Below are 15,334 nucleotides of genomic sequence, written 5' to 3'. Positions count from 1 at the left end.
GGTTAGTGTCAATGAAAGGGACATTTTTAACAAATGCATCTGAGAATGCACCTTTCTCATCCGAGTCAGAGTCGGAATCCACCAGGCTTTCGTCGCTGTCAAACTCTTCCTCCTCCCTAGTCTCCTCTTCCTCCTCATCCTCATCACAGCCGCTCTCCTCGTGATCACCCTCCAGAAGAGTATACATGCCATCCTGCACAGGGTGAAAATAAAACAGAGCATTGTTTGTAAAGGCCTTTTTAAAACGCACTTCTTTTAAAGTTTAAAAAGTGTTTAAAAGAAGTGAGTTTAAAAGGTTATTACAAACTATATTTACAGTCACACAGCAGTGTTTTGTTATTTTAAGACTGTGTTATTGTAATTTTATGATTTTTATTCTTATAACCCAGGTGTATAACCGCTATTCTTAAATATGATGACTTCATATTATAACTTTATTACTGCAATATTATGACTGTTCAAACACTGCGGTACCACTTTATTTATATACTATTATGACTTTATTCTAAAAAAAATTACTGATATATGAATGTTTCCTTTAAAATATTATGACTTTTTTCCAGCAATATTATTTATTCTCATAAAAATATAACTTTTTATTTGAATTATTTCAACTTTATATTATTCAACAGTATTACAGCTTTATTTTCATAAAAAACTGGTGTATGACATTTTTCCTGCAATATGAACTATTTTCATAAAACAATATTTACTGCAATATTTTTCATATATTACAACTTTATTCCAAGACTAATGTTCCTTTGAAAATTAGAATATGTGAAAATTCTTTAAACATTCTCTTAAAATATTAAGGTTTTATTCTTGCAAAATTACAGCTTTATTTTCATTAAATACTGCTGTATGATATTTTCCCCTGAAATATCAATTTTATTCTTGAAGTTTACTGCTGTACTCATTTTTTCTCAAACCAATTTTATTTAATTTTGTCTTTATTCTCATAAAACACTGCCATCAAAGATTATTCTGCCATTATTACCACTTTTTTTCTTGCAAAGCTCTCATAACATTACATATTCATTCTTATAAAACACTGCAATGCAACTTCATCCTCACAATTATTACAACTTTCTTTAATATGATGAATAAATCTCCTTTCTCTCACCTCTTCAGGTTCATTATCAGAGTCTCCATCTCCATTTTCTCGTCTCTCTTCATTTTCTCTGCTCATCCCATTCTCGCTCTTTTCTCCATTTTCGTGAGGATGAAGTTTGGCTCTCTTCTTCAAACCCTTTTCTTTCTCAGGACTAAAAAAAAAAGAGACAATAGTGAATTATCACTAACGTTTCAATAGACAATCGACAGACTGACATGTAATCACTGAAGCGTTAAATCACAATCTCACACAAAAAATAAGGCATCAGGCCATAATTCTGGCAATCTGATGCAAACGTCATTTAATAGTCATGTAATCGCACCACAGGGAATTGTGCAGAGGAGAGATTTATCCTGGTGCTTCTGCTTTTTACCCTTAGCAGGTCAGCTGAGACATCTAGTAGTAATTCTGTAATGCTGGGTTCACACATTACCCATGGCCTCTCTCCCATAACGGCCACATTAGAGCCGATCTGAAGAGCGGGACGTTCCTGTAGTCATATTCATTATAATCAATTTACTGAGAGATACTTGTATCTATGCCAGCTTGCTGTCCTTAGTTTGAGTCGGTCAGGACATACTGGCACACACACAAACACAGCGATAAATCTAATTCTGGCACAATTTTACAGCCTCTTATTGGCTCAGTAACATAAAACAGAAGAGGGCAAGCATATTAAAGTCTTTCAAATTCACAATCAATGTAATAAGACCTCAGCTAATGCCAATGCTAAGAAGATGAAAAAACAGAATAAAAAAATAAAGTATATAAAATCAAACTATTATACTTATTTTGTTATACTTCTGTATTATACTTAGAGCGGCCTCTCCAGGCGAAATAAAAACTATCACTGACACATCGTGGAGTTTGTTTTGACACGTGAGACTGCATAAAACAGACAATGGTGTGTATAGTATACAGTACTAACAAAAATGGTCAAGGTATAAATATTTGTTTTTTTAAATATTTAAACAGTACAGTACATTTTCATTATACAGTACTAGTATAGTTAAAGTAGTATATAGTATAAAGTTCAGCACCTTTTTTGTGTTATGCTTGTTTTCATTTAGGCCGTGTGTCCACCAAAGTGTTTTGTCCACCACGTGGCTGGCTGGCGTATTCAATTTTTTTCAATGGGAGCGCCACATTTTTAGAACGCCATGAGCGTAACGAGGCGCTGAGCAAGTATTTCACACTCAAACGCGAGCGCTCTGTGTTTTTTACTGGTCGCCGAGAGTTGAAGAATGTTCAACTTTGAGTAAAACGAAGCGCTCATCCCTGTCACTTTTCACCCAGCCGTCCAATCACAGTGGAGGAGGGGCGGGACAAATACAACACCGACCAAACGCCACATTCTGCTTGTACTGTACAACGTCAACCGATGACAACAAGCAGCATAATAACGGAACAAAATAATTTAAAACAAGAGCCAGAGCAAATACTTTACACTGTATCGGCATTTTTATATAGAATCAATACAGAAATAAACTATCTGTGAAATGAGATGCTAGTAACACTTCCACGGATATTCCGTATCGTAACAAGCAAAGCTGTGCTACCAAAACACTCTCAAGCGCCCACCGCGAGACGTTTTCAGCAGAGCGCCTAGCGTTTTCAGCTGGCTAAAAAAGCTTTGGTGGACAAGCGGCCTTAGTGTCCAATCAACCGTTGGTTGATTAAAGGGATAGTTCACCCAACAATGAAAATTAGCCCATGATTTACTCTCCCTCAAGTCATCCTAGGTGTTTCTGACATTCTTCTTTCAGACGTAGGATGCTCCGGTCAGAATATGCTATTTCTCGCGAGAACCAAGTTTTGTTTTCCTCATTCCGCTGCGCTTCCACGTTTGTCATCAGAAATTCTGCTACGCCTGCGTCCTACGTCACATGCTGGAACGCCAGTCTTGTGAATGTGTGTACAACAGTTAGCGGAATTTGTAAAGTTTTAAATATGGATATTTTTTTACACAAACGCATGGCTTTGCTCCAGAAGGCCTTTATTAACCCCCGGAGCAGTGTGGAGCACTTTTATGATGGATAGATGCACTTTTATGATGGACAGATGCTCTTTTATGATGGATAGATGCTCTTTTATGATGGATAGATGCTCTTTTATGATGGATTGATGGATAGATGCTCTTTTATGATGGATAGATGCTCTTTTATGATGGATAGATGCTCTTTTATGGACTTCAAAACAGAAACAGCCATTCACTGCCATTCTAAACCTTGGAAGAGCCAGGACATTTATTAATATAACTCTAATTGTATGCATCTGAAAGAAGAATGTCATATACACCTAGGATGACTTGAGGGTGAGTAAATCATGGGCTAATTTTCATTTTTGGGTGAACTATCCCTTTAATTGGTAATCAGCCACCGTGGGCCAACCTAGTTATTGTTATCGGTAAAATCCGCTATTGGTTGACAGCTAATAAAAATAATGAAACAGATAATAAAATAAATCATACATACATAACATGCACATGTACAGACACATGGTTGCTCCTCAGACCTCACCTCTTCCTCCTCTGATTTCTCTCTTTCTTCTTTAGCCTCTCCACATCTAATTTGGCTTGACGAATCACATCTGTCATCTCTGCATCCATGGAAACAGAGGGGGAGGAGCCTAGAGGGTGTACCGGAGTAGACGGGTGGGAGGCCGGGTATGAGGAGCGCGCGGAGAGGCGAGACAAACTGCGCCTCAGAGACTCGTTCATGGCCTCACTCTCCAGCAGCTTAGACCTGAGAGAGACAGAGAGAGAGAAAGAGAGTTGAGTCATTGTTTTTTTTATTACTATAAGACAAGACACCCAAATACGAAAGTGTTATTTCTATTGTTACCTCAGCTCTTCAATTTCTCGAATGTAGTTCTGGATTAGATTGCCAATCTCCTCATTCGTTTCACCTGCACATAGGGCGAAATATTTATTTACAAAGAAGGAATGACAAGAAATAATGCTCTTAGTTTGTTTGTTTGTTTGTTTGTTTGTTTTTGAACACCATGCCAGCTTCTGTTTTCATAGCAAAAACTATAGCCGCTTATCCACCATCGAGCCGAATGGCTCTAATTGTGTAACCGTTCTATTCCGTGTCGATCCAGGACAGTTGGTACGGTTCTGGTTTCATTTTCACTGTGGGGCTGATAACGGCCGCTCTTACAAAAGCGTCAGTCATTGCCTTGGTAACAAAACGGTTTACTGATGATATGAGATGTAAATATCGACCGCATTATGGAGGATGATCAGATATTTCTCTAAATTGTATTGTTAATTTGTGTTTACGTCGCTCAAATAGAGCACCAGCTACAGAGAAACTGGTAGCCAGGCAAGGGACAAGTGACCAATCCCGAGTGGGGACGTCACTTCACAGATTCTACCAGCACGGTTCATTACGATTAGACAACTGTGCCAAGAATTCCAGGCTGAGAACGGTTTATAACCGTGCTGTGCAGAACCAGGCTCAAGTGAAAACACAACTGGAACCGTTGCTTACCATTCTAAGAACGATCGGCCTGATGGTGGAAAAGTGGCTTATGAGTTACTAAAATAATACAACCCCAAATCAGAAAAAGTTGGGACAGTATGGAAAACGCAAAAAAAAAAAAAAAAGTAGTGATTTCTAAATTTACTTTGACTTGTATTTCATTGCAGACAATATGAACACAAAATATTTCATGTTTTGTCTGGTCAACTTCATGTCATTTGTAAATATGCATCCTTTCCTGTCATTCAGACCTGCAACACATTTCAAAAAAAGTTGGGACAGGAGCAATTTAGGGCTAGTAATGAGGTAAAATGGTTAAATAATGATGTGATTTGAAACAGGTGATGTCAACAGGGGATTGTAATTATGATTTGGTACAAAAGCAGCATCCAAGAAAGGTCTAATCCTTTAGGAGCAAAGATGGGCCGAGGATCGCCAGTTTGCCAACAAATACGTGAGAAAATTATTGAAATGTTTAAAAACAATGTTCCTCAAAGAAAGATAGGAAGAGATTTGGATATTTCACATTCAACAGTGCATAACATAATTAAAAGATTCAAGGAATCTGGAGGAATTTCAGTGCGTAAAGGACAAGGGCGCAAGCCTAAGCTGAACAACCGTGATCTCCGATCCCTCAGGCGGTACTGCATCAAGAATCGTCATTCATCTATAAGCGATATCACCACATGGGCTCAGGACTACTTTGGCAAACCTTTGTCAAGTACCACAATACGTAGTTACATCCACAAATGCCAGTTAAAACTGTACTGTGCCAAAAGGAAGCCCTATGTTAACAGTGTCCAGAAGCGCCGTCGACTTCTCTGGGCTCTGAGGCATCTGGGATGGACCATCACACAGTGGAAACGTGTACTGTGGTCAGATGAATCAGTATTTTAGGTATTTTTTGGGAGGAATGGACGCCGTGTGCTCCGGACCAAAGAAGAAAAGGATCATCCAGACTGTTACCAGCAACAAGTCCAAAAGCCAGGGTCTGTCATGGTATGGGGTTGTGTCAGTGCCCTTGGCAAAGGTAACTTGCACTTCTGTGAAGGCACCGTTAATGCTGAAAAGTACATAGAGATTTTGGAGCATAATATGCTGCCTTCAAGAAGACATCTTTTCCAGGGACGTCCATGCATATTTCAACAAGACAATGCACAACCACATTCTGCACACATTACAAAGTCCTGGCTGCGGAGGAAGAGGGTAGGGGTACTTGACTGGCCTGCCTGCAGTCCCGACCTGTCTCCAATAGAGAATGTGTGGCGCATTTTGAAGTGCAAAATGCGACAACGAAGACCCCGTACTGTTGCCCACCTTAAGACTTGTTTGCAGGAAAAATGGGACAAATTTACACCTGAAACACTTCATCATTTGGTGTCTTCAGTCCCTAAACGTCTTTTAAGAGTTGTGAAAAAGAATGGCAACATTACAAAGTGGTAAATGCTTTACGGTCCCAACTTTTTTTAAAATGTGTTGCAGGTCTGAATGACAGGAAAGGATGCATATTTACAAAACATGAAATATTTTTTGTTCATATTGTGTGCGCTTAACCGCCAAGAAACTATCCCATACCGTCACAGCCCTACATGTAACTATGTAACTATATCACCTTCAAATAAAGTGTTACCAAAGATGCATTTTTCTAAAAACTAAATTGGAATTAACTTGGTTAAAAACCTTTTCAAGAGTATTAACAGAATAAAACTATTTTCAAATAAGTACAAATAATACAAGAAATAATGAAATATTGGATAGAGGCCTTCAGTGGCCAACTAAACTAGTTACATAGAGAGTAATTAATACACTGCTGTTCCTAACTACTTGATCTGGTTCTTATAGCTTAAAAAAACTATATATTACAACTCAATGGTAATGCCCTCTCCAACCACTAGGGGTCTCTCACCAGTCTTGGTTAGAAGCAGGTTGACACCGTTGGTGAGCAGCTGGGTGACTCGAGTGTTGAGGTGGTCGATGGTTTCCTGCATGGCTTTGACCCGCATCCGTAGAGTATCGTTCTCTTTCAGGAGCATTGAGTTCTCCTGAAACAGATCGCTAAATCCCTCGGATCCATCGTCACAGGCCACTCGCTTCCCCTGAAAGAAACCCAAAGAGCAAAAGACTGAGCAACAGAAACCTAGGCATTGACCTCGTCCTACCTAGCAACAGACCCCCAATCCTTTCCTACTCGGTCTATCTGTCAGGACGGCTCAACTCTCTCAACACCATCAAAGCTAATCGCTAACTTCTTCCAGCGGCCGTTTATCATCCAGGTCAGGCTGAGGCGCTAAGCTACTGCTACGGTCCATTAACTCCAGCGAGATCCCATGAGCTGAACCGTGTTATCATGCCCCACAAGCCCACCGGCTCAGGCGTCCTCATCTTCTGGATTTGTTACATAAACAGCTAGAGCTCCAACTGGGTGGCAGTGAAGGAAAGAGAAAAAATAACAACAGTAGGCATGAAAGAGTATCACCAGAATCACTATATACTGTAACATCTCTATTTGATTTAGTAACAGAGGAAGTTATAGTTTAGCTGCTTGATGATACTTTAATGTCAGCTCGAATTGTTTCCTCTCTAGTAAAATAAACAAGTAATAAGATATCTTGACATTTAAAGTAAACTCTGTCACTCTAACTTGTTCCTGCTGCCAACAACATCCTGGCATGTGTCAGATGTCTGCTATCCTAATAACTCAAGTGAGCTGGCACTTCTGTCTTTCAGACTGGCCCAAAAATGAAAAATGTCATTCTAAGCCCATAAGATATACTCTCGGGAGCAAGAATGCAATTTTGTATGGATTTGCTCAAAAATCGTACGTTTTGTTGGTAAACCGTCACCATGAAGGTCCACCCCTACACCTAACCTTCAAAAAGGTATTCGTACAAAAATGTGTGAAAGAGATCATTCGAATTCATGCAAATTCGCAACCAATTGACAAACTATACTTAGTTTATAATCAGAATATAGTCACTTAAAGGAACACTCCACTTTTTTTTTAAATAGGCTCATTTTTCAACTCCCCTTGAGTTAAACAATTGAGCTTTACCATTTCTAATCCATTCAGCCGATCATCTTTTGGGGGTAATTTCTCAGCCAAATTCGTTTGAGACGTTAAACCGAGGTCCTGACTCTCTGTGGTCATTAAAAATCCCAGGATGTCTTTCGATAAAGAGTAGGGGTGTAACCCCGGCATCCTGGCCAAATTTGCCCATTGGCCCCTGTCTATCATGGCTTCCTAATCATCCCTATATATCTATCTATCTATCTATCTATCTATCTATCTATCTATCTATCTATCTATCTATCTATCTATCTATCTATCTATCTATCTATCTATCTATCTATCTATCTATCTATCTATCTATCTATCTATCTATCTATCTATCTATCTATCTATCTATCTATCTATCTATCTATCTATCTAATCGTGTATATATATATATATATATATATATATATATATATATATATATATATATATATATATATATATATATATATATATATATATATATATATATATATATATATATATATATATATATATATGTATATATATACACGATTGGCTTCATCACTCTGTCTCCTCTCCACCAATCAGCTGGTGTGTGGTGGGCGTTCTGGCGCAATATGGCTCCCGTCGCATAATCCAGGTGGATGCTGCACATTGGTGGTGGATGAGGAGATTCCCCCCTTCTATGTAAAAGTGCTTTAAGTGCCTAGAAAAGCGCTATATAAATGTAACAAATTATTATTATTATTTATTATTATAAATGTGATGTGCAATTAATTAGCGATTAATTAGATTAATCGCCACATTGTGTAATTGATTTGATTACATTTTTTAATCACTTGACAGCCCTAATAAAAATACATAGAAATTGTCACGAGACTCTGCTGGATGAGGGCCAGATTTTCAGCTAATGATGTTTTTTTTTTTTTTTAGGCTGTTCCTCATTCAAATGGCTTCAGCTAATACAGAATAAAGTACATCAAAGTAGTCCATACTACTTGTGCACTGTATGTTGTAATTTTAGGAGCTTGACAGCCCCAGTGCCAATTCACTTTTTGAAATTAACAGCCAAGACATTCTACAAAACATCTTTTTTTCCCACAGAATTTTTTTTATGTTATGGGGGTGAGTAAATAATGACAGAGTTTTCATTATGGGGTGAATTGTACATTTGAGGGCTTTCTTTTTCTTTGTGTGTGTGTGTGTGTGTGTGTGTGTGTGTGTGTGTGTGTGTGTGTGTGTGTGTGTATAAAGATGCCTGCTACAGACTAACTCTTCCCAGAATCCCACAACCTTCCAGGTCCTCCTCCTCACCGCTTTGTACTCCACCAACTCCATCTGAAGGCGTGCAATCTCTGCTCGTAAGGCGCTGATCTGCTGACTGGTTTTATCCTGGTTCATGATCACTTTGTTCTTGATGTTGCGAGCCCGGTTGGCGTACTTCAGTGTGTTCAGCGTCTCCATGAAGTCACGGTCAGAGGGGCTCACGCAGGCAATCATCACAGTCCGACTAGGCAGATAAATACACAGCAGAAGAGAAAGCAAGAAGACAGGAATTCAGAAGGGTCTTTGAGATCTTTCATAGACAAACACACACACACAAGACAGAAAGATAAAACACACAAACAGATGACAGATAAACTCAAACGCTCTCATGGTCTACACACACGCTGCCCGCATATTTTCGTGGATGCGGCTGGGACTGAGCGCCACTGTCTGCAGTCCCTCATGTTTAATTCAATCAACTCCCTCTCTGAACCCACATCATAAGAATATATGGGCAGCCTGTGCCGTCCACTGTGGGCTGAGTGACCCAACACTGCGCTTCTACGCAGACTGATGCAGTGCACTGTAAGCATGCATTAACCTTCAAGACACAATGACTGCACTGTGCACAGCAATGTTTACAAGGGCATGAACCATCCCAGGCTGGTAAACAAAGAGTGTAAGACCAACTGTTTCTAAAAGATAAAAAAGAAGTTTCATATAGTGAATAAATAATTGAAATAATTACGGCTGCTATTTTAATGGTAAATTATTTAAAAATACACATTAAAATACTTTTTTAATTATAAAATAAAATATTTGCATCTATTCATATCTCAGTCATGCCACCACACCTATATAAATTCTGTAGTAATTATGGCTGTCAATTTAATGTTAATTTACTGAGATTAATTATTTTTTTAAATAACAAATATATAAAATATAATAATTAAAAAAAAGATTATATGTAAAGTTATCGGGGCTGACAAATGTTAATTTACCTTAGACTAATTATTTCAAAATACTTTTTAAAAAAATGATAAAAAATATATAAAATAAAAAAAGTTTTTTATTAATCATGCCACCTTTTATGTAAATTCTGCAGTGAGTAGGGCTCAAAATGTAATGTTAATACATATTAACAATATTTATATAATATATAATATAATATAATATTATTACCACTTAACATTGATTTCTGAACTTGGAGTGGTCTCTTTCCAGAGCTGTATAATGTATATATATATTTATATATATATATTGCCTGTAATGGGTTGGGTTAGAAGTAGGGATGGTCTATAGTATTTATTATTATCCAAATTTAACATAAAATATAAAACATATGAAATATGATGGTATAAGCCATATTGCTATGTTTTTGGGGACTAAAAGCTACATAAAAGAGACTGAACAATGTCTTATTTCACAAACAACAATAACAAAAACTGTGTCGTGTGAGAAGGTGTGGTATAATAATGTGGTAATGTGGTATAATAGAAGGTGTGGTATAATATTTATTATCATATTCAAAAAAAAATAGAAGTCAATAGGAGGTTCCCATGATAACAAAACTAACAAAGCTGTCTTCAGTACTACCTGAATAACTTTACAGTTATTATAATTAGCTTAATTTAAGAACAGTAGTCACCTAGTATGATACAAAAACACACGTGTGTGTGTGTGTATGTGTGTGTGTGTGTGTGTGTGTGTGTGTGTTTGTGTGTGTGTGTGTGTGCGCGTCTCCACACAGCAGCTCTGATCTCGAGTCCAGTAAGCTCACCGCAACATTCTGATATTCAAAAACAGTGAGCACAGTGGAACTCGCTTTTCAAAGTTGAACTTAGCCTTAGCCTAAACGATTATAAAGATGTGTATATGGGTTATAACTTGTGGTGAGAGATTGCAGGGACTGAAGCTATTGTAATGCACATGCGTTGACTGCCTGCATAAGCTATATGTACAACTGTGCATGTAAAACCAAGTATACTTTGGGCTTTATTGTGTTTAAGTGTGTATACATGTATACAAGAAGTTACCTGTTTCCTCCCAGCGAGTCCTGCAGCAGGCGTGTGAGTTTGGAGTCTCTGTACGGCACATGACCCGCCTTCTTACTCTGATCTCCCAATGCACTGATCACATTACCCAGGGCCAGCTGCCAAACACACACACACACACACACAGAGAGAGAGAGAGAGACCCGGTCACGCTCCATCGCATGCTGCTATCTAAGATTAAAAGCTTTTAAATGGGCTCTCTTACAAATGAGTAAGTAGGCTCTAAAAACAAAAGCTCTATTCAGCTCAGAACAATGGCACTTCTTGGCTTTCCTCCAGGCTTTAGCTCTTCTTCACAACTCTCCCACAATGAAATTACCTTTACTTTCCTTCATCTACTCTGACAACTACTCTAACCCAGCAGTGATGAATGTAAGAGGAGGCACACTAATGCGAATCGAATATCACACCATAGTTAACATGGAAAAACACGACTCAGCTAAAAGGACCTTCACAATTATGATAATGAAGCCCAGGTATTTTGTAAATCCCTGACAAAGCCAGTTTCATGGTGTTGAGGTGTTGGCTTAGTGCTCATCTGAGAACTTTCTTGAGCGTTTATCTAGTCATGGTTAAAAAATAATTCAGTCATAATCTACACACTCTCATGTTGCTAGGGAAAGTTGTGGACAAATCTACTTGTTTACCATTTTCATAATAATTAATTGTTTAATTCCATAATTATTTTAACTTTTTAACTATATATATCAGGGCCGTAACCATCACTTGAACATTGGGGGGTGGGGGGGATTTTTTATTTTTTATAAAGCATGAAGTAACAGAACAGTGACCAAAACTCTAGATCTATTTCTAGTTGGGAAATAATCATTTTGGGACTATTTGCAAATAATATTTGCATTAATTAGCGTCAAATACATTATTAGTCCCGAGATTCTTCCCTACATAGATCTGGTATTAACATTCATATTTCCTAGTGGTCAGGTGGCAGAATTTTTGTAAACCGTATCGAAGGTTACGGGTTCTAATCCGCCCTCATATAGTTTTTGTTCTTCAATAAAATCAAAAATGTTCAATAATTGTATATTAAGAGCACGGACACGTTTTTGTGTGCATTTTGTTTTGTGACTTCACCAGAAAGAAAAGGGTCCCTGCAATGGCATCAAGCGATAGATTGATGCGCTTGTCTGGGTGAAGACTGTGAACGAGCCAAAAGAGAACGTAAACCCCGCCTACTTTGATTTGATTGGTCATCTAAATCATTTTGACATTGACGAGCGCTGTTAGACCTGAGGCAGACCAGACAAAAATAAAAAAAATTGCATAATGGAGTGCAGGAGAGCAGTGCAAGAATTTCAAATATCGGTGGCAAATTATTGGGGGGGACTTTTCCCCCTCAGTGTTATGGTGGTTACGGCCCTGATATATATAATAAATAAAAAAATACTATAAATATAGTTTGATGGGTTTATTATTTATTTAATAAAATAAAAACTACAATGACAAACTCGCTAAACAAACATAGAACATTTATTAACAAAATTAAAAAGCATGGCAAACACCACAAAGGTGAGTGTGTGAATTATAAGTGTTGCGACCTTCATCAGATAAAGGTTATCATTAATGTTTGCAGGTTCCCTATTATCATTGGGTTTAAATCCAAAATATTGCCAAATAGGAGCTTTTACATTTGGCTTTGAAAGCACATCTTCCGCCATCGTCATGTCAGTCAGCTCGCCTCACTCTCGTCACGTGATAAATGAAATCGGACTCCTGCTGCTCATCTGTGCTGTGACTCTTGTTCAGCTCAGTTTTTAATTGTAGTGTCTGTTCCCTAACTGAACTAAATGATTTTTATTACTATAAAAAAAAAAATCGAAACAACAGTCCTATCCCCATTATAGTTGGAACTGGAAGAGTCTGCGTACCAGGCCACAGTTGATAGAGATGCCCTCTCTCGCTCTCTCTCCCGTGGCTCCTGTGCGTTTGAGACGTTCCGATCCCGCCAGGTCCACAAAGTGAAACTTAGCAGTGAGCGTCTCGTACTCGGGCTGGGAGATGGAGCTATCAGATACACCGTTCATCTCTCCGTTCACCTGGAGTGAAAGAGGGAAGAGTAAAGAAACAATGATCTTAAATGACATGTGCAATCTTCAACATTTCTGCATTTTCGGTTTGCACGGACATGTTCAGTGTTGATGTTTCTAATGCCAGTGGTTTTATATAATTACTTTGCACCGCAGCAGTCTGATTTTAAGACTTTAAAACTCGCGACCTGCTTATACTTGCTAACGGCTTTGTAATCCAGTAGTTTAAGTCTAGAGCTCTCAACATGATGTATGCAGCTTTAATTAATATTCACATGCATTGTCAGCTGGTCTTGACAAGCAGTGCTTGTTTTCTAAAGCAGCTCATGATGGTGTTGATGTCTCTGGCAGGGCCGTACCAGCTGTGGCTGCGGACACACTCTCATCTGGCAGAGGTGGATGGTGAAGATGGCATGAGAGCGGGAGCTCTGGGCGTTCATCTGCGTGCTGGCGGTGGTGCGGGACAGAGCGCCCAGCTTCAGACACTGCAGGAGCTGAGGAGAAGTTCAGCAGGTGTGAGGGTGACAGAAACATCTACAGTGGACCGTTTATTTAGTCACCAAAGCTTTTCACTGTCTAGCTCAAGCCATCTCAATAAGAGCCATTTAAAAGAAATAAACATTAAGTAAACAATAAAACTACATTTGGATAGCATTTCACTTCTGTGATGCGTCATTTTTCTGAGTGAAAGCAAATATTCAATGGGAAATATTGTAGGGTGAAGCAGTCACAGAAGTTATCAACAAACTACTACTTCCAATGTGATTTTACACTGTACTACACGAAAACATTGATGTTTAAATAAATAGTAATAATAATAATAAATAAATAATAATAATATTGCAGAAATCCTAGTCATCCTCTAAATTAAATATTAATAAAAAATATGTAATATATAATATATATAACTACAACTACTATTAATAATAATAATAATATTTGACATTATAGTACGTTTTAGCACTAGTATTTATATATATATATATATATATATATATATATATATATATATATATATATATATATATATATATATATATATATATATATATATATATATATATATATATATATATATATATATATATATATATATATATATATATATATATATATATATATACACACACATACATACACGCACACACAAAAACCATATAATTAACATTAATAACGATTAATAACGATAATATGTAATATTATATTATTATTATAGTAGTAGTACTTGTCATCTATATTAAATAATTGTTGTTAATATTTAATATACACTACAACTACTATTCATAATACTAAGAATTAACATCATATTAATATTAGTATATTTTAAATATTGTGTTATTTATTATTAAAATATATATTAAATATATAGTACTACCACTACTAATAATAATAATAACAATAACAATAATAATAATAATAATAATAATAATAATAATAATAATAATAATAATAATAATAATAATAATAAACATTATATTATTTGTTGTATTACAATTAAACAAACATTGTTATTATTAATAATAATAATAATAATAATAATAATAATAATAATAAAACTTGTTTAAATAAGATGCTTTGAGGGTCATATTTGTATATCACTTCTTGCAGTGATATCCAAAGTAATATTATAATATTAATTACAATAATACATATTAATTACAAAATGAATATATTGAAATAATATTTATTAAATGCTTCAGTTCGTCACTGTGTTTTCAACCTAATTATATTAAAATGATGGAGCTTTCTACTCTAATTGTTGGTTTAAATGCAGTTAGCTTGACTAGATTTAAAACTACTAACTTGTAGCAAGACTAGCTGCCATTTTTAATATAATATATTATTGGGTTAAAATGATTTTTCTCTGTTTAGACCGTGGCAAAATGTACACAGCTTTACATTTTTTTGAATGGTGTGCACTTGTGCACTAATGAACCGTGCACACTAATACCAAGATTTCTTTAAAGAAACAAAATACTGTCAATTTTAATTTCATGTAGACAAATGACTCCTGCAAGATAGCCCAGGCTGGACGAGTCCACAGCGGACAGATATCTGACCTCCTCCTCGGAGCTGACCAGCCGGGAGGTCACTCCTGTGGTGTAGATCCCTCCGCTCCCATCCTCGTGGATCTTAATGTTGGACTTCCTGCTTCGAGCCTCAGGATCGCGTGCACTGTCAAACAGGTCCAGGATCTCCTCGTTATAGAGCTGCAGGACAAATACACACACTCTGTGACCTTCAGGGGGCAAAGGTCAAAAGGCCAGAGCCCTGCATCTTTGACCTCGGGAAGCCCAGAGACCACACAAGCTGATGGAGAAGGAAATGATGAATAATGATAACGTAATTCA

At 37.0% G+C, this 15,334-nt stretch overlaps 1 protein-coding gene across 2 annotated transcripts in view; it reads right to left on the bottom strand.

Moving 5' to 3' along the window:
• Positions 1-15,334, bottom strand: part of kif21b (kinesin family member 21B) — a 140,952-nt gene that overhangs the window by 61,582 nt on the left and 64,036 nt on the right. For both annotated transcript variants that reach the window (XM_079843745.1, XM_079843744.1), the window contains exons 4-13: positions 15,044-15,193; positions 13,343-13,477; positions 12,825-12,992; positions 10,921-11,036; positions 8,933-9,128; positions 6,506-6,695; positions 3,958-4,021; positions 3,634-3,858; positions 1,124-1,265; positions 52-193 (exon numbers count right to left, since the gene is read on the bottom strand). In XM_079843745.1, the coding sequence (XP_079699871.1) occupies positions 52-193; positions 1,124-1,265; positions 3,634-3,858; positions 3,958-4,021; positions 6,506-6,695; positions 8,933-9,128; positions 10,921-11,036; positions 12,825-12,992; positions 13,343-13,477; positions 15,044-15,193 (1,528 nt within the window). The remainder of the gene's footprint in view (positions 1-51; positions 194-1,123; positions 1,266-3,633; positions 3,859-3,957; positions 4,022-6,505; positions 6,696-8,932; positions 9,129-10,920; positions 11,037-12,824; positions 12,993-13,342; positions 13,478-15,043; positions 15,194-15,334) is intronic.

The sequence above is a fragment of the Gobio gobio genome (genome assembly GCF_949357685.1).
Source record: "Gobio gobio genome assembly, chromosome: 19".
Classification (NCBI taxonomy): Eukaryota; Metazoa; Chordata; class Actinopteri; order Cypriniformes; family Gobionidae; genus Gobio; species Gobio gobio.
This window is presented reverse-complemented; position numbering and strand designations above follow the sequence as displayed.